The 24004-nt window shown below is 44.3% G+C and overlaps 1 protein-coding gene across 1 annotated transcript; it reads left to right on the top strand.

Annotated features, from left to right (window-relative positions):
• Window positions 1–1209: 1209 nt before the first annotated feature.
• On the top strand, window positions 1210–22817 carry TBCEL (tubulin folding cofactor E like). The gene is made up of 8 exons (XM_083588876.1): window positions 1210–1324; window positions 2131–2280; window positions 4676–4815; window positions 7652–7833; window positions 9728–9984; window positions 11056–11182; window positions 13378–13494; window positions 19882–22817. Exons 2-8 carry the CDS (start codon window positions 2148–2150, stop codon window positions 20198–20200), a joined length of 1275 nt encoding a protein of 424 aa, XP_083445002.1. The 5' UTR covers window positions 1210–1324; window positions 2131–2147; the 3' UTR covers window positions 20201–22817.
• Window positions 22818–24004: the final 1187 nt, after the last annotated feature.

Below are 24004 nucleotides of genomic sequence, written 5' to 3'. Positions count from 1 at the left end.
CCTTTGTTGGTAAGGTGATGTCTCTGCTTTTTAAGATGCTGTCTAGGTTTGCCATCGCCTTTCTCCCAAGGAGCAGGCGTCTTTTAATTTCGTGACTGCTGTCACCATCTGCAGTGATCATAGTGTGTGGTAGGCCGCTGCTAATATTTTTTTATACCAGAAAAGATGCGATTGCGATATGACCTATCTACCATTCTGCTGGAAGAACTACCTAATTTGGGGCTATCAAATATAAGCACCAAGGAATCCTTACTGAGGCTACATCATTGGTAAGGAAATGAGGCCTTTAACAGGAAAGCAGGCTAAACCAACACTTGACAGTGATTGCATAGTAGTGTTCTCTGCTTAAGAGTCCTGCTGGGTCAGGCCAAAAGTTCATGTAGTCCAGCATCCTGTTTTCCATGTTGGCTAACCAGATGCATCCAGGAAGTCAACAGACATGGCTTGAAGGCCATTTTCTTGCTGATGGCCCCTGCAGCACAATACTGGTGACATTCTCATCTTCCATGAATTTCACTTAAGCTAGTGCCCATTGCTTCTTCCAAGCAGTGTTCAAAATTCACCAGGTGTATTTTGCACCTGACTATGGCCACTTGCAACCAAGTGAAGATGCCTGGGGACGAGGATGGCTCCTGACATCTCCACCATCTGGAGACGCATGCCTGGGGATCCTTGGATCTTGACTGTTTTCACACACACTAGCAGCACATCCTGCAGAATTCTACCTGTTATATTTTATCCACACAATCAGAATGAATTTCAGGAACCAAAAAGTCCTATTGCAAAATATGACTTTTGATCTGTCAGGCCTAGATTATATATCTTAAGGTTCTAACACTGCTTCCAAGAAGTGTATGGCTGGCTTCTTTTGAAAACAGAAGCCTAGATCAAATGAACCTTAGTTTGATCCAGAAAGGCTGCTATTATGGGTTGTATCCAATGCAGTGCTATTTTAAAGTCACTTAGCAGTATATTTGTCATCAGTGGTGAAAGGTTTTGTGCCAGAGGAATGTGGTACAATCTGTAATTCTTGCATTGAATTCCTCTTGCTTAAGGGCCCTTGTGCTGGCAGGCAGAGAACATTGGATACAGCCCTGTTCTTTTAGAAGAGAGAATCAAATTGTTCAGTTTTTCCTCAAAGCAAATAATGTTGCTTACAGTCTTCCTTTTCTCACCCACCTTTCACCCCCCCAAAAAAAACCCCTATGCAGTGAAATACATGGACATGTGATGTTTCTCCTCTGAAAACATGGAGTGGGTTCTCCTGAATGCCATCTGCTGAGATTCACATCTGTTAATTTAGGGAGAGCTGATGCTGAGACCGGTAAGTAACCCCTTGAAATAGGCTTATGGTGTATTCTGCTTGGTTAGTCCTAAGGTGTTCTCATTTATGTGTCTTTTTGACTACTGTGGTTCATAATTGTCAAATTTTAAAATATGCACACAACCCCAAAGGGAACCTCCTGTTCAAAGGATCAGGTAGCACGTCAAGTAAACATTCTCTGCCTAGGTGGGCAAGTAGCCTAACCAGGTAAAAAGGAGCTTCCTAGGTTTCATCCCTGAGCGAGGCTGATGGGAACGTACAGCAGTGAGTGAGGTGATAACCTTTGTTGAATGGGTTTGTTTGGCTCACAGGCAGGGGCCGACAGATCTTTGATTAGCCAGACCTGTGGTCTCCAGGATCCTTCCTTCCCTCCAGTGTGGCGGCAAACAGAGTCTTATATCTAGCATCATACAGAGTTTCAGGACACCTTTGGAGTGCAGCATAATCTTAAGAGGACATCTCTCAGCCAGCTCCAGACTTTGAAGGAGGGCTTGAGTGTATCTGTCTGCTGCATTCTTGAACTGCTTGGAACGCCTCCCAGGTGCTTCCCAGAGGTGAGGGAGACACTTGCCAGCACACGTGTGTTTGTGCACCCGTGGTCGCTTGTCATTTATATCTCACATTTCCTTTATTTCTTACAGTACGCAACTGGGGGAATTCCTGACAGCCAACCCCAAACAGACAGAACGGCTGCTTACTTGTGTTTTTCCAATTGGTCTCGCTTAAGTAGGAGAATGGATCCTGATATTCGCTGCTGCAAAGTGTAATTTGGTTTTGTTTGTGTGTCTCCCACCCCCGAACTCTAGAGTTTCAGGAAGGGACCATGGATCTGCCCAGTGGGAGAAGTTTCATGCAAGTTCTCTGTGAGAAATACAGCCCCGAAAACTTCCCGTACCGCCGTGGTCCTGGAATGGGCGTTCATGTCCCAGCTACACCTCAGGGCTCACCTATGAAAGGTACAATTTCTGGCTGCATCTTGACTTATGTAGGAGTGTGTTTCTCTTGTCTGACATTCCAAGGGACATGGCTGAAAAGTTGTTTGAGATAGGGTTCTGTATTCAATCTTTCCACCAATTATATGAATGGGGGGGAGTGGCTAAACCTAGATCTAGTTTTCTTTCCATAATGCAAACTCCCCTCCCCACCACACACACACACACACACACACAACATACCATGCAGCGTAATTTTAAAGTGCTGTCAGGTTGATTTGTATCGCAACCATCCCCAAAGGGAGAAGAACGAGGAAATTATTTGGGTGGAAATGATGGTAACTGAGTTTGACAGAAAAGAGCAGAATTAAGTTGAGTCAGTCAAGGACAGAATGCACCATATGTCACTCAAAATGAACCACAATGGAGTCACCTTAACAAAAACTTCCAGGTTAGGCCTCTAAATAGTCTTCATTTGTAGGCCTAGAAATGATAAAAAGGTCACCTTATCCATGAACCTATTCCGTCTTCTAACATGCTGAAATAATACTGTATATGTTGCAGCAGATTGCCCGTCTCTTATTTGATGTGCAGCTCTCAAACCGCCCCTCCCCTCTGCTCAGCAGCTCCCAAAATGCACAGTGGATCTTACACTTGCCCTGTTCACCTTCTTACTCATTATGTTGTTGTTCACATAGAAGCACTTAAACATACAGAGAGGTAAGAGCTTACTACATGATTCCATCTTTGATGTTGCCATCGAGCGTATTCAGCAAACAGTCTTTTTGAATGTTCTTGCTGATTTCCCCTCTTCAGTGGTTGTCATAATTCACTGTCTCTGACATCTTAAATGGGGTTTGGGATCCTGTTCAAAATAACCACCTGGTTGCATAATACAATTTTTGCGCGTATTGGACTCATGATGAACTCATCATGTCACAAAAGCTGGATCCTGAGCTGGGGTATGTGATCAGGTTGTCTCAGGTTTGGGACTGTTACACTCAGTCTTCAGAAGTACACATGTCATGATTTTGCACCAAATAAACATTTATTTATTTATTTATTTATTTAAAAGCATTTATATACTGCTTAGTATTTCAAAAATATCGTTAAGTGGTTACGGTTTGAAAAACAGGACAATATATCATTAAAACAGAAACACAACCTAAAAACGGGAGAACAGCAAAATTGAAAGCACATGAAAACAAATTTGGACGATTCAAACAAATAAGCCTCATAAGAAATGCCTATTTACAGAGTGGCATCCGACTCAGTCTTAGAGAACTATTGAAATCAATTCTTTTGTTGTTGTTATTATTATTATTTATATACCGCCTTATACCCACAGGTCTCAGGGTGGTTCACAGAATAAAATCAGAATATAAAACCACAAAATACATAATCAAAATAAAAACAACAAGACCCCCCCCAACACCCTATAAAAGATGTCAATCAAATCAACCAAAGGCCTGGTTAAAAAGCAATGTTTTTGCCTGGCACTTAAAGGTGCATAAATGAAGGTGCCAGGCGAACTTCCCTGGGGAGAGCGTTCCACTTCAAGGTACTGAAGTCAGGCATGACTAAAACTCATTGGTTTCAATGGGTCCACTCTTCCCTAGATAGCAACCACAGATTTGGGTTGTTTTTTATTTTATTTTAAGACATCTTCCTTCCACCAAGTGAGAGCTGAGGCAATTCATGGCATGTCAATAAAGCATCATGAAAGCAGCCCTCAATAACAAAAATAACTGAACCATAAACACATATGAATGGCAATCAGGATGAATTTTCAGTGTACCCTTACTGGGAATTTCAGATGCTGAACCGGATGTGATTTTGCAGTCCTTGACATGGAGACATCCTGGATAAAGTAGTAGTCTTCAACTTTTTCATGTCTGGTGACCACTGTTAATCTCAGCCTACGTATGCAACCCACTTAATTCTTAACTGTAGTTATTGGCTACATCTGTCTTTCCCCCCTCCCCTCTCTCTCCTCCTCCTCCTCATTCCAGAACTTAGAAATGGTGTCACCAGTATGAGCAGCCTTAGCTGTGAGCAGAACTCAGTTTTGGGTCATCAGCCATCTTTCTTTGATGGCTAGTGAACTAAGTGACTTTGGGACAGTCTCAGTGTTATTTTTACCTATGGCTGTCTATAAAATGTCTGCAGGGAAGAAAAGCACCTGAAGGCCTGAATCTTTATAGCAAGTGAATTATCACATATAGTTAACATAAACCAGCTTGTCGAGGCAAAATTGCTTATGAATGTGATGCATTGCCCATTTCTTCATTGAGCAGTTTTTTTCACCAGTTACTGTGTGATCTGACTCGGTTTCCCCCAGCTTGTACAGGCGATTCTTTTCATCTGCTGAAATTAGACCACCCCACAAATTAATGCGCTGTCATTCCTGCCTTTCCAGATCGTCTCAACCTCCCAAGTGTGCTGGTGTTGAACAGCTGTGGAATAACCTGTGCAGGGGATGAGAATGAGATCGCTGCCTTCTGTGCTCATGTGTCCGAACTGGATCTGTCTGACAATAAACTAGAAGACTGGCATGAGGTAGAGGAGATTGTTTGAACAGTTACACGGACAGCTGCTTTTGCTGCAGGCAGATTTGGCTGCTCCAGGTGGATTCTAACTCACATTTGGAAATGCCAGCTCAGCTTTATTGTGATGGACCCAAAGCTTGTTAATCTGGGAGGCTTTTGAACTTCTCCCGCCTTCCATTCCTTCTCCCAACTTCCCTGGAGCATGAGCTTCCTCTTCCTGAATCAGTAAGGCCTACTCTAACTTCCATCTCTCAGCTCATGAGTCTCTTTAGGGCACCCAACACCAATCTACTGCCCTGTGTGGCTCCTGCTAAGTTGCCACAGTTTCACCTACCATATGGGAGATAAAAAGGTAAAGGGTCCCCTGACCATTAGGTCCAGTCGTGGCTGACTCTGGGGTTGCGGCGCTCATCTCACTTTATTGGCTCAGGGAGCCGGCGTACAGCTTCCGGGTCATGTGGCCAGCATGACTAAGCCGCTTCTGGCAAACCAGAGCAGTGCACGGAAACGCCATTTACCTTCCCACTGGAGCGGTACCTATTTATCTACTTGCACTTTGACGTGCTTTCGAACTGCTAGGTTGGCAAGAGCAGGGACCAAGCAGCAGGAGCTCACCCTGTCGCGGGGATTTGAACCGCCGACCTTCTGATCGGCAAGTCCTAGGCTCTGGTTTAACCCACAGCGCCACCCGTGTCCCTTATTTGGGGATAGTTGCCCTCTAACTTGGTACCTGTTCAATTTCTCTGGGGTTCCATCTGGCTTGTGAAACACACCTGGCTGTTACCAGCATATGGAAAGATGGTTTCAAAGAGGTCAGTCAACTTCATGAATTCCTTACTGGCAGTATACTTGGACCAGTGCGCCAGAGGGGTTGGAAGCTAACATTGCTGCACCCTCCTATCCAACCTTCTGAAAGCCCTTAATTGTCGCTGTCTTTCCCCACCCCACCCCCGACCCTTGAGAAATTTGAATCGTGCCTACTTGGACCTACGTGGAGTTCTGAATGTGCTCCAGTCAGTAGTATGCCAGTCTCATAGTCATGAAGGTCCAGCGGAATGGCCATGTTAGTTTGTTGCAGTGAGAGCAACAAAGATTGCATTCAAACATCAGCACATAAAGGCCTGAGATCCCAGGCTCATGTGCTCCATCTTCCCCCTTCCCTCAGATACAAGAGAGGAAATGGTGCAGTTTACCATTTTATCTGGAGCTGACAAATTACGTTTTTATGCAAAAAAGGAATCAAATTGTGGTGTGGGGGCTGGGCTTGTAAGCAAACTATGGTTTGTGCAAACCTTAATTTGTCAGGTCCGAAAACTCGACTTGTCTTGTAAGAACGTAAGAGCAGCCCTGGAACAAGCCCAGCATCCTACGTCACTTCCCACAGTGGTCAACCAGGTATCCCTGGGAAGCCACAAGCCGTGCACCAAGGTACCCTCTCCCATGGTTCAGAGCATGATCGTCAAGAGCTCTTATCAGACGACACAGGAGGTGTGGGAAGGCAAAGACAGACATGACGGAAGTGGCTCACTGCCACTGTCTTCACATCTGCCAGACTGTGTGCATATTCTAATCCTGGAGACCAGAGGCTGTGGTACATGTGCTCACATAAGGCATTTGGGGGAATGTGTATATGTGAGGAGGTGGGTCATTTGCTGCCATTCATGCTATATGTTGGCAGACCTTAGGGGTCACAGCCCTTCAGGGCCTGAAACTTAGGACTGGCAGGGGCCTTTCAAGGGACATCTCCAAGTCTGGCAAGCCAAAAGTCTTCTAACCAGTAATGCCAGCAATTGAATCTTGGACTGAGATTTCTGCATTGCAGGGGGTTGAACTTGATGACCCTTGGGGTCCCTTCCCACTCTACAGTTTTGTTATTCCATGACTGTTCCATGTGCAGATCAGCTGCTTTGCCACTGAGCTGTGCGTACATTCCACTTGAAATAAACACCCCGGTTCTCTGTTGGTTCTAAAACAATGCTGACCACATAGCCTCTGTCATTGATGCCCAAGTTGCTTTATCGTATCAGGGCCCACCTTCCACGAAAACTTGCCTGGTTGTAGACTTGAGGTTCGTTTCCTATTCTTTGAGCCAGTACTACTAATGACAATTCGTTCAGTTTCGTACCACATCTCTTTGTAGCCTATTTTGTTAAATGAGGTTGATTTTGGATGCAAGAGAGAGTGAAGTAGGTAAGGAAGTTTGTAGCAGCAACTCAAGGTAGGGATGCAAAGCCAGAGACAATATGAGATGGTCCATTCCCTGAAGGCTGCAGCCTTCTGACCACAGAACTGCTTGGTTTTTTTCAAACTGAAGCTCTAAGAGAGCTAGGAATTTGCTTTGTGGAGTGGGGCTGAATGAAAACTCAGAATCTCTGGAATAAAAATTCTTTCCTGGAAATGGAATTCAGTGCATGCAAGATAGCAGAAACGATGAGTAACCCTTGGTAAAATAGCCCTTTTGACCAGTGTTGGCTCTTGAGAGGCATTTTGTTCCTCCTTTACCTGCCATTCAAGTAGATTTTATGCAGCCTGCCAGAGATCTGGTTTTTCCCCTTATTACAGTTTTTTTTTTTTTTAAAAAAAGAGTGTAATTAAATGAGGCATTGAGGTGAACAAGCAATTAGCCAATCAATCTAGATCAGCAAATAGCAGCGGTATGAATTACGGATAACTATCTTGAATGCTGTTAGAATTCGTATCATTCTTTGAGTCAGTGAGCCGTACTGGGAGTTTGGGTCCCATCCTGACCTGTCCTTATCCCAGCCCCCATGGACAGAATATTTGAGATTTGATTACCACCTGATATGCTTTTCTTTCTCCTTTTTTTTTCTTCTTTCTCCGCTCAGGTCAGTAAAATTGTGTCAAATGTCCCCCACCTGGAGTTTCTGAACCTGAGCTCCAACCCTCTGAATCTGTCGGTCTTAGAGAGGACGTGTGCTGGGTCTTTTGCCGGCATTCGGAAACTTGTGCTCAACAACAGCAAAGCATCCTGGGAAACGGTCCATACAATACTGCAAGAATTGCCAGAGTAAGCCTGGAGCAGCAAGGGCAGGTGCCCTTTACGGACAGATTGGCATATCAAACAGCAAGTAACAGACGTTTGTGCATTGGATCAGAAGCCCCCAGTTCAAAGCTTGTTACAGCTGTGAAATTCATTTAGGAAAACAGCTATAGGGTTGCTAGTCCTACTTAGAGTAGACCCATTGAAGTTAATGGACATAACTAACCTAGTAGCTTAAAAAGTTGTACTAGTCCTCTTGCCCCCATGTAGCTGTGTTAGTCATGCCAGCTTGAGTTGATTGCAACCTGTTGCTATCAATCGGGTGAGTGGCTGTTCCGAAGCCTGTCATTGTTAGCAGCCTGTTGCATTTATGATAAATAGTTTGCATGTATACCATATTGTTTGCATGTATACCATAATGTTCAGAGAGCTTCAGCTGCATTAATCCCTACAGTAACTCTGTAAGGTAGACCAGGATGCTGAGCTGTGTTAACCTTAGACAAAAGAGGTGGTTAATTTGCAAGCTCGTGTAGAGGGAAGAGTTGAACCAGGACTTCCTAATATAGAAGAAAGTCTTCTTCTCTGCTCCCTACGTAGGGCTGTTCTACACAGTGCCATGTAATAAGGTGGTAGAGTGGGTTGAACCACTCTGAAGTGCAGGTAGGAGTCTATGTATATGAATGCACCAAATTCCCTACAAGTAGCACTTCAGCATAGGCAAAGTTCTGGACTAGAACTTTTTTCTCTGCTGTGCTACCTTTCTCCTTTGAGGGATTTTATTTTTATGTGGTGGTGAGCATTCAGAAGTACTTGTGCTCTGCCTATAGTCTGAAGCGCTCCAGCTATGTCACCTGAACAGTCCACAACCTCATTCTGCTGTATTTCAAAGGATTTGTGCCACATAAAGATAATGTTATTTCCAATATCGCACTAACTCTGAACTGCCAAGTGCACCGATGCAAAGCCTTGCCCCCCAATCTTGATTTGCAAATGATGGTGGTCCACTGTAAATATATTATTTTCTTCTGAGATGCTGTTCAATTACCAAGACCAAGACCATTATCAAGAACTTGATAATGAAGATGCCGGCCTTTGAAGGGGTGGCTGGGTGGCTGGCTGACAGCTTCTGGTTAAAGACCTCCTTGCAAATTTTTTTCTTAAAAATCTAGATGTCAGGTTGCAACCTTCTGGATGGGCTCCAATTCTGCGTCATTCTTCCCTATACATGCCCCCGGCCTGTTGATTGTGGTGGGTGCGGGGTTGTTTTTTATTCATTAGTAAAGGTAAAGGGACCCCTGACCATTAGGTCCAGTCGTGGCCGACTCTGGGCTTGCGGCGCTCGTCTTGCTTTATTGGCTGAGGGAGCCGACGTACAGCTTCTGGGTCATGTGGCCAGCATGACTAAGCCGCTTCTGGTGAACCAGAGCAGTGCATGGAAATGCCGTTTACCTTCCCGCCCGAGCAATACCTATTTATCTACTTGCACTTTGGCATGCTTTCAAACTGCTAGGTTGGCAGGAGCAGGGACCGGGCAACGGGAGCTCACCCTGTCGCGGGGATTCGAACCGCCAACCTTCTGATCGGCAAGCCCTAGGCTCTGTGGTTTAACCCACAGCGCCCCCTGTGTCACTTTTTTTTATTCATTACTGCTTGTTTTTCCTTGGTAGCAGGATATTTCAACACACTGAAGTGAGAGAGTCTGGGGCGGTGTGTGGGGAGATTACTGACATTCCTGATGTGCAAACTTTCTACATTGCAAGGCTTGTTTTGTTTTTCTCCCAGTTTTCCTACCTTCAGCCTAACACATGACAGTTCAGGAAAACAACATTGCCACTTCATTCTGCTGCATGTCTATAACTTATTTCTATTTCACTAGAAGCCTTGGATGTATAATAACATTTATTTTTTTTTCTTCTTGCAGCTTGGAGGAACTCTTCCTGTGCCTTAACGACTATAAAACAGTGTCTTGTTCTCCAGTTTGTTGCCACTCTCTCAAGCTGCTCCACATAACTGACAATAATCTCAAAGACTGGACTGAAATCCGAAAGTTGGGGATAATGTTTCCATCACTGGACACGCTTGTTCTGGCCAATAACTACCTGACAGCCATTGAAGACTCAGAAGATTCTCTGGCAAGGCTGTTTCCACACTTGCGATCCATCAGTCTGCACAAGTCAGGTGAGGTCCCCAGTGAGGCATCCCCTTCTGGATCCAGATTTAAGACTTGCTATAAATCTTTCTAACATCCACACACACTTCAAATCTTGCAATTGAATGTGCTGCCTCTATCAACATGATCTTGTTAATATGGTAATGAGAAGGAAGGAAGCCTTGGTCTGTGCCCACATTTAAATTTTATTTTGGTTTTATTGCTGACTCCTAAACTACACCTCATCACTTATTTCTCTGTCGACCAGTGTTCTTCAGCATCTGCCCGTGCAGTTTCCTAAAGCATGAAGTTACTGTACTGTGAAATACTATCTTGTTTACCACTGATGTATTAGCCTAGTTGACTGGCTCTTGTTTTTTTTGTGATCATGGACAAGGAGCAATGGGAGAGGGTATTGGGAGATACAAGTTTTTTAGAAAAATGAGGATGGCACATCTCATTAGAATTCAAATTCATTTTTTCCATTCCTCATGGGTCAGGAGTGGAGCACTCCAGATGTCGCTGAACCACAATTCCCTTCAGCCCCAGCAAGCATGGCCATTGGCCAAGGGATTTTGGGAGTTGTAGTTGTGCAGCATCTGAAAGGCAACAGGTTTCCTGTACCTAGTTTAGCTTCTTCTTATATTTTTACTGCTTGTGTGTGTATGAGAGGGTGAGTTGGACACCAAAGGGATTTTCTGCTTGATTCACTAGCATGTCTTGGTTTGCCTCTGTGACAGGCCAGGTCCATGCATTTGGCAAACTGAGGCAGTCATGAAACACTAGAATCCTGAGAAGATAGAACAGTCTTCATCACATCAGACTGAGATACGTTTACATGGGTGAACATTCAAAAAATGTTCTGCCACGTCCACCCAAAAATGGAAGTGGTCCAATCCATTGTATTACCTGATTTGACTGCATCCATAGACTAGGCTTGAGAGCAATTTATAATTCTGATTGCACATGTACTGGTGGAATGTCAACGTCTCCTTGTTTTCCCCAGTCGATTTTATGCACAGACACAAGAACACCCAATTACTTTGATTTGCTCCTTTCTGACGCCTTCCTTCCCTGAACACTCCCTTTCTTTAAAGCAGGTCTGCAGTGCTGGGGAGACATCGACAAACTCAATTCTTTCCCCAAGCTCGAGGAAGTGAGGTTACTGGGCATTCCTCTCCTTCAGCCATACACCAATGAGGAGCGCAGGAAGCTGGTAATAGCCAGGTCTGCAGATGTTTTTTGTTGTTGTTCTTGGTTGACTCTGAGTTAATGCAGCCAAAATAGTGTGGCCTTTAAAACTTTTGATGCCTCCCTGGGCTCCATTGGGAGGAAGGGCCAGATACAAAATTAATGAATGAATAAAGCAAGCATGAATGGCTCAGATTTTTGAGCAGGTAGAGTGTGGGAGTAGCTGTGGGAAACGGCCTGTATGTGGAGTTGACAACTGTTGAGTCGTATGAGCTCTGAACTCTTTACTCCTGGGGGGAAGATAGAAGCAGGAAATAATATTCTCTTGTGGGTGTTAAATTATTCCACATATTGTGAGGAGCTGCCACCTTGCTTCCAAACATGCCAAAATACCATCCTTGCATCCAAACTGAAGGAACTATGGGGAAATCAGACCAACAGTAAGCTTTCTGAGTCGAAGCTGTTACCTCAGTTTTGGTTAAGTGCATTGCTGAGTACCAGAGGAAGGAAGTTGTCCTGGCTTGGTTACGGATTGGGCAATAGAATCCTTACTCATCAAAATCTTTTGAGGGGGAGTCCCCATCCATCAACATGCCTTGTAGTGTTCTCACTTGTCAAAAGGAGCTTTCTTGAGTGCTAATTATTTTCAAGCACTCAGCAGGTCTTTTCCCATAAATGCAGTTCTCTGTTCCGAACTCAGCCTCAGTTCTGGGGGACAGTGTTGATCTACAAGCCTTATTCAGGTTCCTGAACTCTTGTGGCTAGCTGTGCTCTTTTTAAGAATGTTTGGATTATTGGGAATAAGTGTGATGAAAGAATTATCCCATGTTTGCTACAAGCTAACAACATAGGCTAGGTGCTGCTGAAACGAACTTCAGTGTACGTGTTCTTTGCATAAAATCTCATCTTGGCTAAACATGTTCATGGCTAAAACTCTGCACTTGGAACTTAAAATTATATAGCTTTGTTTACATGTTTAAAAGACAAATGCCCCACTTTTCTATCTATTGAAGTAGCTTATGGAAACAATTTTTTAAAAATTATTCCGATTTAAGTATTTCATCTAATCATAAAACAACAACAACAATAATAATATAATAATAATAATACTTTATTAAATTTGTATGCTGCCCCATACCCACAGGTCTCAGGGCTGTTACAGCATAAAATCACAATATAAAAACACGATACCTTAAAAAAATAACCACCTTTCCCCAAATGCAAAATCTCAAACAGAAACCACCATTATTACAACATTTAGTGGCAAATTCTTCCAAGAATTTGAGTAAATCAAAGCAGCTTTCAATTGTTCTATAACCGCATCAAATTAGGCACCTAGAGGGCACGTCCCAGGAGGGAATTCATTCCACTTGGTGCTGCCTTCTTGGTGAAGGCCTTCTTGTTGTTGTTGATTGCCTCCCTAACTTCCAAAGGTGTGGAACTCTTTGAAGGAGCTCCTCTTTTGAAGATCTCACGAAGTGATCAGGTTCATGTAGGAAAGGACGTTCATGGCCTTATCTCTCAGAATTGCCACTTTGAGTTGTGCTTGGGAAGCACAAGCCTGTGTTCCAATGATGCACTAAGACATACCATGACTCAGCCCTGGGTAATACAAAAAGAGGACGACCAACAGAGGAACACAGCAGCCACCATCTTCTGCTTGGTCACCTGCACATTCACACTAAGCCACAGTTTGGCTTAGCTTTATGTGTGAAGAGAGTCACTGCATCATAAAATACCTCCCTAACATTCAGCAATTCCCCATCTCCCCCCACCCCCTTTCCTTTTTTCATTTGTGGAAGTCTTAGGAGTAGACCGCTATCAGACATGACCAAAACATTTGCGTCTCTAACTTGCCTTCCTGTTCTTACCTGAGGGTTGGCTGCCTTTCTGTTTGAATTCTGCACAATCAGGAGGCGACACTTAACAAATGCCTTGCTGAAGTTACAATACTTTGAGTGCCAGTATTTTTTTAAAATAAAACTCTTTTGAAATCATGTCACATACGCATTTATGTTCAAATTGTAACATGTGGTTTCGGATTAAATTCTCTTCGCCAAGGCACCTGCATAATAAAACACATTTCCTTTAAGAGTTCATGTTTTCAATTATCTGGGGAAATCCCTTGAGAACGCAATACTCATCATTTTGCTGTTGTCTGTTAAATTTGGGGGGTATTCTTTTTTCCCTTCTCTAGATGGTAACATTTCCACCTCTTTTGAACACGGCAGGTTACCATCTATCAATAAGCTGAACGGGAGTGTCATTTTGGAAGGAGAGCGAGAGGACTCGGAGAGGTTTTTTATTCGTTACTACATGGACTTTCCACAAGAGGAAGCCCCTTTCAGGTGAGAACTTCTGATCCCAGAAGTTTTAGAATAGGAAATGAGTTTGTTTAAAGTCCTTGAGTCATGTATGTACCATAGTTCCTAGAAACTATGAGCTGTAAACTGAGATCTCACCTTTGCCACATGCTCATTAGATTCCCTATCTGTCATCAGTGTAGATATAATAATACTGACCTTCTTTTCAAGGGTATTGTTAGGATTGCTGAATCTAAAATGCTAGACAAATGTTAAATTGTATGGTCAAAGTGTGAATATTTTCACCTGTTTATCATTTATACCATATTGTCAGTGTCCCTGGCACCTTACAGTTTTATGTGGGCAGGATGTGGCTGTTAGTTCTGTGTAAGTGATTAATACTCCCACCTCACTAAGCTGAGCCCCTACCTGAAGTCAGCATCCTCTGGGAATGGGTTCCAGTCCGTCAGTTCGGTGCCAGCACTCAGTGGCTAATCCTCTTGCCATCTGGTGTTTAAGCGCCCTTGAGCTCCAGAGACGTATGTGCCCAAACCGAATGTATTTAGATGGCATCGCCTGTGTGCCATTTTCATCCTTCCTTCACAAAGGAGTGAAAAATTGGCCATGCTCCAAGCCATCAGCTGGAATGCCTGGCTACTCGTTGGCACTTTGCATTCCCAAGCACAAGAGCAGTTTTGAAAAGGGTTCCTTGTTCTCTCTCTCTCTCTCTGGGGCAGAGTCAGGTGTGCAGGCTGACCTGACTGCTGGAAAAGGATGTGGGGTTAAGAGTAGAAGGCAAGAGGCCCAGCTGCAGAGAGGCCACTCCAGCATGGGGGCTGATAGGACTTGGTGGCAGCCTTCTCTAGTGGCACCAGAGTGTGCTAACCTGTCTAAAGGAATCCTTCAAAAACTTTATTAAAAATGACATGGTGTGTAACTAGCAGTCCACAGGGCAGCACTTCCTGGAGCAGTCTGCCTTGTAAAAGGGAAGGGGAAAGTCTTTCGAGATCCATAGGAGTGGGTTGAGGGTGGGAACGCAGGCCAGAAGAGATGGAGGAAAAGGGCTGAGGAAGATCTCTGACTTGCAGAGGGTTCTGTGGCAAAATCTCCTACTATGTTTTGAGGCCCTGTTGAGTGGAAGACTGTAGGGTCTGTCTGTGTGACCCCTATGAATAACTTGCTTGGAGAACAATACAGGCACCTCCCGGTTTACTTGGGGGTTACGTTCAAGTGAAATCGTGTATATTTGAATCACCATTTTAAAAGCCTGCAAACCTGCCGTCCCTCCCCTTTTGGTGACATTTGTGGATCACTTTCAGGTTCGGCGCAACATGCGCATGCACGGTCATGCACATACCGGATGGTGCTAAAACAGCCGCTCCCTGTACAAAATATATTGCAACTGTTTCTCCTTGGCTTCTGCATTAACAATCGTACATTTCTCTGGAATGTGGGGGGCATTGTGAAGTGCTCAAATCTGACCCTCTGTTGGGTGTTCCATTTAAGGTTGGGGTGAAACACCTCTCCCCTCGTTTCTCAAAAAGTATGTCCCATTCTTCTCCTGCTTTCTTTGTGTGAGCGGGGAGGAATTCCTCTGAAATTCCCAGGAGTTGTTTGCTGCTTACCTTGCTGGAACTCTCCAGAAAGTGTGGGCAAACAAGAAGACCTGGAGGGAGCGTTGTGATGTTTCCCACCAACCCCACTTCCCAGAATGCTTTGGAGTGATGTGATGTTGCAAGGCATTCTAGGAAGTGTGGCCTGTGGGAACCTACGGAGAGAGTTATCACCCCACATGGCTTTTCTTAATGTTGAAAAGACAGGGAGGAAATGGCCACTCAGAAGTGGCAATTCCACCCTGAAATTTTTTGATAAATTCTCCTCCCCCACCACCCCACAAAGCAAATGATACCCCCCCCCAGGATGTTTTTGTTTTGCCCTCCCTCACCCACCCAACGAACGGTCAAGAAATATTTCTTTCAACACTTTTCTAGCATCAGTGTCATTTTGTGTGTCGATTTTTGCTTCCATTCTAGAAAGCTGTTTTCTGACTTTTCCAAAGAGGTTTCACGTAGGAAGCAAGGGGAGCTCTGATCCTCCCCCCGCCCACCTGCTCCCGGGTTCATAGCCTTTTAAAAATGCTGCAACCCCTCCCATCCTTCTGTGCTCAATAGCCCTTTTGTCCGAATGCCCTCATCTGTGTGGGGTCTCTAAAAGACTTGTGCGCCCATTGAAAGCTGTTTTTCCGCTCCACAGAGCTAGTGTGCCATTTCAGGGATATCCATGGACGAGGCTGCGCATGGCTGGGGTGGTCTCCCCAGTGGCAAGGGTTCAGGTTCCACATCCTAGACCTTTGGCCCATGATCGATGTTCAACCTGTGGTTGTGTACGTTTTCCCCACCCTGCACCCCATTTCATTCTGGGCCTCCCTCTCCAGCCCATATTACAAACAAAAGCCTCTCTATCTCTTTAGCCCTCCAGTTCTTCCAGGGCTGTGACCTTTACATGAGCAGTGTCAGTCCTCTGCACCTACACACCCAAAACAACGACATTTAATTCATTGGTTGAGTCCTGCTTGCGACATACATATAGTGAAATAAAAATCACACACTTTAGTCACATTATTGAATTTGCGAGAACTTTGGTTGAGTTCTGCATGTGACATAGAGTGAAATAAAAATCACACATTTTAGTCACATTATTGAATTTGCAAGAACTTTGATGCTTGAGGAGTAAAGCATAGCAGCCATAGTGCAGAAGAACAAATAGCAATTCAGGGCACTGACTTTTTATTCCAGACCACCAAATGACCTGGTTTCTGAGCCAGCAACAGTGTTCTGAAGAATTGCCTCCTGTGATATGAATCCACATAAGCCCACAACTTACATGGAGGCTATGCTTCAAGGATCGACCCTAAAGCAAAAATCGTGTATAGTCAATACACATTGGGTTCGATGGTGGGTGGGGATGCTAAAGTCATTTTTCCTGGATGCCCACCCCCATTCATTCATTCATTCATTCACTTTGCCAAGCATGCATAACTTAATGCACACAAGTTAAACACATAAGCTGAAGGCTTACTATACTTGATCCTGGAGATCTACTGGGGCCCTGCTCTGTGTCTCCCTACCTACCCTCATCTGCTGGAGGTTGCAAGAGAAAGAAGCTTGTAATAGTGTCATGCTGTTTTTATGAGATTTGTTTGTTAGATGTTATATATATGTTTTTAACATTGTTTTAATTTTATTATAGCTTAATTTGTTTTTTATTGTTTTGAACATGTTTTTAGCTTACGTGCTTTATCCATGTCTGTTTGAATTTTTGTTAGCCAGCTTGAGTCCGGGTTCTGGAGGAAAGCAGGATATAAATAAATAAAATAGTAATAGTAACAATATTTTCTGTTTCAGCGCTGAGGTGCTGAAATGCCCCATCACTGCTCTCCTTTCAACAGGCCCTTTAAAATAGTTATTTTAATTATATCATTTGGTAATATTTAAAATGTTTGTAGGTTTGCTGCTTCAATTTTTTAATTCATTTTTTATTCATTTTGAAAATGAAAGACACTTCATTGTTTTCAGAATTTTGGTTGCAAACAAGATTGCTAGAAACTTGTGTATGAGGATGCTTTTTTTTTCTTTAAGGGCCATGACTTGTAGGAAATGCTGATCCAGCACTATGCAGATGTGCTTTTCATATGAAAGCATACGTGCTAGGCATGTGAGAGCCAAGCTGAAAATGCGGGAAGCAAAATGTACTAGAAATGGCCATCTTTCTCATTTTGGGATACAGGCTGGCCTTAGAAATGACCTCTCTCAGTAGTTTCAAGCCAAGTTGAAGGAAATCCTTCTGTAGCCCCAAGTTTCCAATTCTTCCGCTTCATTTTGCTTTCTTCTTAGCCTGCTTGTTTTTTTCCTATATGGTTTTTGGACCTGGGGACAACAGGAACAGCACCTCTGCTGATTGAGATGTTGTTTCCAAGGACTCTCAAAAGTGCGCTTTCGCCGCGCTCCGTATAAGGCAGACTTTTGTCCAGAACTGCTCTGTCACTTGTACCTCTGCCCTAGTAGACCGTGCTATATACAGTGGTACCTCGGGTTACATACGCTTCAGGTTACAGACCCTGCTAACCCAGAAATAGTACCTCAGGTTAAGAACTTTGCTTCAGGATGAGAACAGAAATCGTGCTCCAGTGGCGCGGCAGCAGCAGGAGGCCCCATTAGCTAAAATGGTGCTTCAGGTTAAGAACAGTTTCAGGTTAAGAACAGACCTCCAGAACGAATTAAGTACTTAACCCGAGGTACCACTATAACCACAGAAGCAGTTTGGGTGGCCCATGCTGTGTTAAGCCATGGGAGCCGCTACAAAGTGCTTGGTGCAGGTTGAAGTGTTGAAAAGCACTCTGGGAAGCTCCTTCCCCGTTAACTTTCCCCACTACAGTCCTAGGCGACGGCTCCTTTTCCGAAAACGCATATCTTCCTCCATCTTTGCCAAGTAATAGTTTCCCATGCGGGCCGTTCCTATCTGCCGATTTGCAAGAGCAGGCGCAGCTGCCTCTGCTGGAGCCTTCCGCCCTGATAAAGGCCGTTTGTGTCCAAGATGCTGGGGAAATCATAGCGCACTGCGTCGGTTACCTCATCCTCCGGGCAGACAGAGGCTTCGCTGTTGAGAGAGCATTCCTACATTTAACATGAGTCCCTCGGGGGGCCTCCCTCTTCCGTTGCCAGGCTCCATCATCCTCTTGACAGGAGCAGTGACACAGCAGCGATCACGTTTAAGCCCCCGAGCCGGACAGGAGACAAAAGGAGCTTTCAGTCCCGGGCATCGTCTGGAGACTCTGAAATGTTACCTCCTCTCAGCCGCTCTTTGTCTTTGTTATTTCAGTTACCTTGTGCTTCGGGTTGACTTTTTGCCACTTTCCCAGCCCCGGCAGAAGAGACTCTGCCTCCTCATTACCTATCGGAGAGATACCTGAAGTGAGGGCAATGGGAGGGGAGAAGCGAGGAAACACTGATCTCTCTCTCTCTCTCTCTCTACCCAGCAGCCCAGAACAAAAGAGCATCTCTGGGAAGATGGTGAAACTTGCTGAGCAGGTTCATGGCTGTCCAGGCAGACACAGCTCTCGGCTTTTCCCCTTCGCTCCTGATTTTTTTGGGGGGGGGGGCACAGACACCTTGATGGCATATTTGACGGCGGAATGAAATGCAGGGCATTTGCCTAGATCAGAGTGCAAAGTAGGGGAAAGTAATATTAACAGCTGCTAAAGCAACGTTAAACCATGTAGCGTTTTAACTTTGAAAGAATTAGGAGGAGAAGGGCTGATCTCTGCATGTCCAGTGAGAGCAGGAGGTGAGGCTCTGTCACTGCTGCATCCTCACTTAGGTTATGTGCCTGCATACTAGTATGGCAAAGAACTCTTGGTCACTAGCAGCGCTGCTAAGGTGGAAATTCAGGAGCCGCAAGACTGTGTACCTGTTGCTGTTAGAATGTTCCATCAGCAGCAACCAGCAGGAGCTTGCTTACCATAAGAGAGTCTCTCTGAACAGTGAAAACAGCGAGTTTCAGCAGTGCACAATCACCACTCTGGGCTTGCCCCGAATCTTACAAATCTCTCCCTGCATGGGTCAGTCCCAAGAATTCCAGTTAATTTACTTAATGACACATCATAACATATCAGGAAGTTTTTAATGCTTAATGCTTTACTACGTATTTTATATATGCTGTAAGCCACCCAGAGTGTCTGGGGAAACCCAGCCAGATGGGCAGGGTATAAATATTATTATCATTATTATTATTATTATTATTATTATTATTATTATTATTATTCCAAGAAACGCTTCCTAAAAGTTGTAGCAGGGAAATTCATAAAACGAGAGCATGGAAGTGACAAGTCCATTGGTTTCTGCATAGTTTGGGGGGTCCAGTTCCAGATTCTGGACCCTTTTAAAAATTCAAAATGTTGTAAATCCAGGGTACCTAAAGGATTATCTCCTCTCACTCAAACATTCTTGTTCTTTAAGTTCATCTTCAGAAGTTTAAGGGCCCCCTCACAATTTGAGGAACAGTGACTAAAACCTTTTCCCCATAGTGAGCTCTGGGTTGCTGAAATGTCCTTCCTAAAGGTTTCTTGGTCCTCTTTGCTGTTGGTCCCTTCTGGCGGCAAACAAATAATTTTTCTCTTCTTCTCCCCACAAGGCTATTTATTTGAAGCTGTTTTAGCTGCTGTAGTGGGATTTCTCTTACACTTGGTTTTATCAGTTCCTCTGCCGTTCCAGTGATTTTTGCTTTAATTTTAAGCTTCTGTTTTATGTTTTATGCATCTAGCCTCCTTGAAGGGCTTTGATGCAAGAATTATTTTAATAAAGCAACTGCATAGCCAAGAGACCAAGTGCTGGGATTTGCGGCACCGGTCGTAATGCCCGTCTCTTTCTCTCTCAGGTATCACGAGCTAGTGACGAAATACGGTAAGTTGGAAAAGCTGGCGGTGGTGGACTTGCGGCCCCAGAGCAGCGCCAAAGTCGAGGTTCACTTCAGAGACCAGGTGGAGGAGATGACCATACGCCTGGACCAGACGGTGGCAGAACTAAAGAAACAATTGAAAGCGTTGGTCCAGCTCCCGACCAGCAACATGCATGTCACTTACTTTGACCACGAAGCTCCTTTCGGCCCCGAGGAGATGAAGTACAACTCGCGGGCTCTGCACTCTTACGGCATTCGGGATGGAGATAAAATCTATGTGGACTCCAAAGCCAAATAGCCCGCCCCCATCTCCAGGGGGTTCACGGCCACCTCATGTACGCAAATTGAGGACTTTCTGGAAGTGGGGGGATTCGTTTTGGTTTGTCGTTTGAGGTTTGGTTTTCTATACGTACCAGGTAGCTTCTCCAGCAGGCCCAGATCCGTGAGAGGTGCGCTGCGACCCAGTGCAGATTGCGGTAGCGGCAAATTGTTAAGAGGAGGTGACTGACTTCAAGCGTGTGTGTGTGCGGCTTTTCTTTGGTTTCTCCCCAACTGCTCCAGTATTCCTGTGAACTTAGCATGAAAGTCTTTCTTCAAAGCTTTAAGAGGGTCCTTGCAGTCACTCAAGTCGGGGAGCTCGGGCTTTCAGGCCATACACAGGGTACGTGTTGAAAAGGTTTTGTGTAGCTCAGTAGCCGGGCTCCAATTACAAGTGGCAGAATTGGTGCCCCTTCACCTGGGTGGCCTCTCAATCTCTTTGTTCCCGGAGGGTTAGGTTGGAAGGGGGATGTTCTATAAGCAGTGTTTTACTAGACTTTGGTCTACTGGATACCCAGTGCCCTTCTGGATTTCACTTAAGCTGAAGGAGATCCAAACTTTGACAGGGGTTGACATGTGTGCCTGCACACACACAAACACTGCAGCTTGCAGGGCACTCTGCTAAATCACAATCACTTGCATAACCTTTTTGGCTTGCTGACTCTCAAGGGTGTCGTAGGGGCCAGACTCAGTGCAGATAGTGCCGGGCATTTAAATGGGAGCCTCTTTGTCTCATGGGCAAGTTCATGTTGGTCACCCGGTCATACGTTTGATCTATTTCGTGAAGGCTCGCTCTCCGCTGCTGAGATACCTCTGTCAGCTTGCAGGCAGCTCTTGATGGACTGCCACCATCCTCACTGTGGCTGAAGAACCCTAAAACCCTTGCATTTTAAAAAAATTATAGCATTCTTTTATCATATGTTTTTTCCAAGGAGCTGTGGGTGAGGTACAGGTTTCTCCCCCCCCCCAAAAAAAATCTTTTTTTGTTTTATAATAACCCTGTGAGAGAAAATGGCTCTCTCAAGGTCACCCAAGGAGTTTTACAGCTAACTGGCAATCTGAACCTGAGTCTCTCAAATCCAAGTCCTATGCTAAGCTGCTGGAAACCAAAGGCCAGGCCTTCCTCCCCGCCCAGCAATTTGCTCATAAATTAGCACTTTTTTTAAAGCCAACGCAGAGATGCAACAGACGTACAGGTCCTCTGAGGTCCCTGGGTCCTGTCTCTGCATGAGTCAGTTTTCTAGCCTTGCCTTTTACCACTTGAAAAGTTTATTGGAGTGGTGAGTTTTACGGGGCCACCACAGGTGAGCTCCTCTTACACGCCGTAGAAGCAAGCCCACCCCCAAATCTTGTGAGAAGGGGTGGGTGCACCGTTTACTGAGGAGTATAGGAAACTGTCATAAAGAGTAAAAGGCCGCCCCCTGTTCTTGGAGATGTCTTCTACCCACTTTCGTGTAGCTCAACATCATATTTATGATTCTTATAGGAAAAAAAGAATCTTTTTTTGGAAGAATTCTTGCTTTGTAAATCAGGCAGGGCTCTCTCCCTCAGCAGTGCCCTTCCATGCTCATCTGTCAGCTTGACAAGTTGAAAACTGGAGAATCGCTCAGTTTTACACATGTACATTTAAAGGAGGGGAGGGAGAAGTGGGCTTCCCAGCGCGCCCCCCCCCCAGCAGTGTAGCTAAGCTCTCGTTACCCATAAACTTTTGACCTTCCTTCCTTAGCTTCTCATGCAAGGTTTCTTTCCCATAATTCCTCTGTTCTCTGATGGGAGGGCTTCTTTTTTATATACGTACATCTATCCCAGAGTTTGTGCATTTTCTTCCCCTGCAGTGCGCAAAACAAAACAATATCCCAGTAATCTTATTTTTATTTATATTTATGGTAAAAGTCTTGCCTGAACGCCAAGCGTAGAAAAGAGGGCAGGATTTTTTAAAAAATGCAAATCTCCTCTCCTATGACCATATAAAGACGAGCAATATAGAGCAAACCAAGGCTTGCATGTGGAATGTGGTAGTCCATTCTCTTTTATTTCACTGACTCCAGTAAGAAATAATTACCTATGTATTATGTGGAGTCATTCCAGGACATTGTGTTGATGAACTGGCACTGGGCTTTATAAGCTGAGACAGAGCTGAGGTTCTTTCCTGTCCATTTGGGTAGCAAAGCTCCAAACCAACGCTTTGTTTATGATGTGTGTGTGTGGGTATATGTATCTATGTATGTATATTTACACATAACGGGAAATGGCAATGTTAATAAGATATTTTATTATAAAGCAAAGTTTTATTGAAAGATAAGGTTGTGTAATAATATTAGATTATTATTTTATCTGTGGACCTACTGTATGAAGTATGTTAGCCCCGTAATCTGGGCCGCTGAAAGACTTTAGACTGTAAAGAAGTGGCCATTTGGGTTGCGCAGAACAGTATTTCCCATCTTCTTCCTGCCCATCTCCAAGCCCAATATTTATACAGTAGTAACAGGAATTTAATGAAATATTTGTAACTGGTGGACATCCGACTGCACAGGTGTCTGTGTCTTAGAAGGAAACATTCCACATATTAAAAGTTTATGAAGGGATTCACTGAAGAACCATGTATGTGTTTCTGTTATCAAAAGAGGCTGCCATCTCAACCATTTCTATGTGTGCCTGTGAGAGAGATACCCGAACTTGTGTGAATGCTGCACATAATTTAAAGGGGGGGGGGAATTTTGCAGCTTGTATAATTTATGCAAATCAAGCAAGTTTTGCATGTGTTTACATTATTCTGCTAGTCATGAGAGAGAAGGAATGGGAAGCAAGACTGTCCTTGGCCATCTATCTTCTGAGACTCCAGCTGTGCGTTTCCATTTGGAAAAGCTAGAAACTTTTTTTTTACCGCTTGTATTCCTTGGTACCTTGGCACCTAGTGTAATTTTCTGAAGGCGTTCGGTACTTGTGCAAAACCCATGCTGTTCTGGAAAAACCCACAAAGATTGGGAGAAGCAGTACAGTGGCACCTTGGTTCTCAAACTTAATCCGTTCCGGTAGTCCATTCCAAAACCAAGACGTGCTTTCCCATAGAAAGTAATGCAAAATGGATTAATCCGTTCCAGACTTTTTAAAACAACCCCTAAAACAGCAGTTTAACATGGATTTTACTATCTAACTGAGACCATTGATCCATAAAATGAAAGCAATAAACAATGTACTGCAGTCACACCTTCAATCAATCAGTAGCTGAACTGGGTTCCACACAGTCACAAAAACAAAACAAAAATAAAAACGCAAAATAAATAGCAAAAACAGACAGACCTCCGCGTAACACTCAAAACGGAAGCGTGGCACTCAAATCGGAAGCATAACACTCAAAACGGAGCTCTTTCGGCTTCCGGGAAAAGTTCACAAAACGGAACACTTCCGGGTTTGCAGTGTTTGGGTTCCAAGTTGTTTGAGTAACAAGGCGTTTGAGAACCAAGGTACCACTGTAATCTTAAAGTTTTGTTGTTTAACCAGATGGTTGCGAGGTGGGAGAAGGATTAGAAAAAGGGAGTAAGCTTCATGTAACCGTACCTCGCTCTCTCAAACACACACACACACACACACACACACACACAGTCCAGATGTAATTTCTTTGGCAGGATTAACATAGTAAAACTAGTGGACCACTATAGTTTGCAAATGTCACCAATCCCACAAGACAGCATTCTCCAGCTATCCACATCCTGCACAGGCACTGACCTGAACATGCACTTTGGTGGTGTTGTTTTTTTAAAAAAATGCACCCCAAAAAAGGAGA

Source organism: Podarcis filfolensis (genome assembly GCF_964270895.1).
Source record: "Podarcis filfolensis genome assembly, chromosome: 15".
NCBI lineage: Eukaryota > Metazoa > Chordata > Lepidosauria > Squamata > Lacertidae > Podarcis > Podarcis filfolensis.
This window is presented reverse-complemented; position numbering and strand designations above follow the sequence as displayed.

Bases quoted from the DNA above. Each gene is read 5' to 3' on its own strand.
- TBCEL (XM_083588876.1), top strand. From the start codon at position 2,148: ATGGATCTGCCCAGTGGGAGAAGTTTCATGCAAGTTCTCTGTGAGAAA. The intron at 2,281-4,675 runs GTACAATTTCTG...CTGCCTTTCCAG, and splicing joins TCAGGGCTCACCTATGAAAG to ATCGTCTCAACCTCCCAAGT. The intron at 11,183-13,377 runs GTCTGCAGATGT...TGAACACGGCAG, and splicing joins AGGAAGCTGGTAATAGCCAG to GTTACCATCTATCAATAAGC.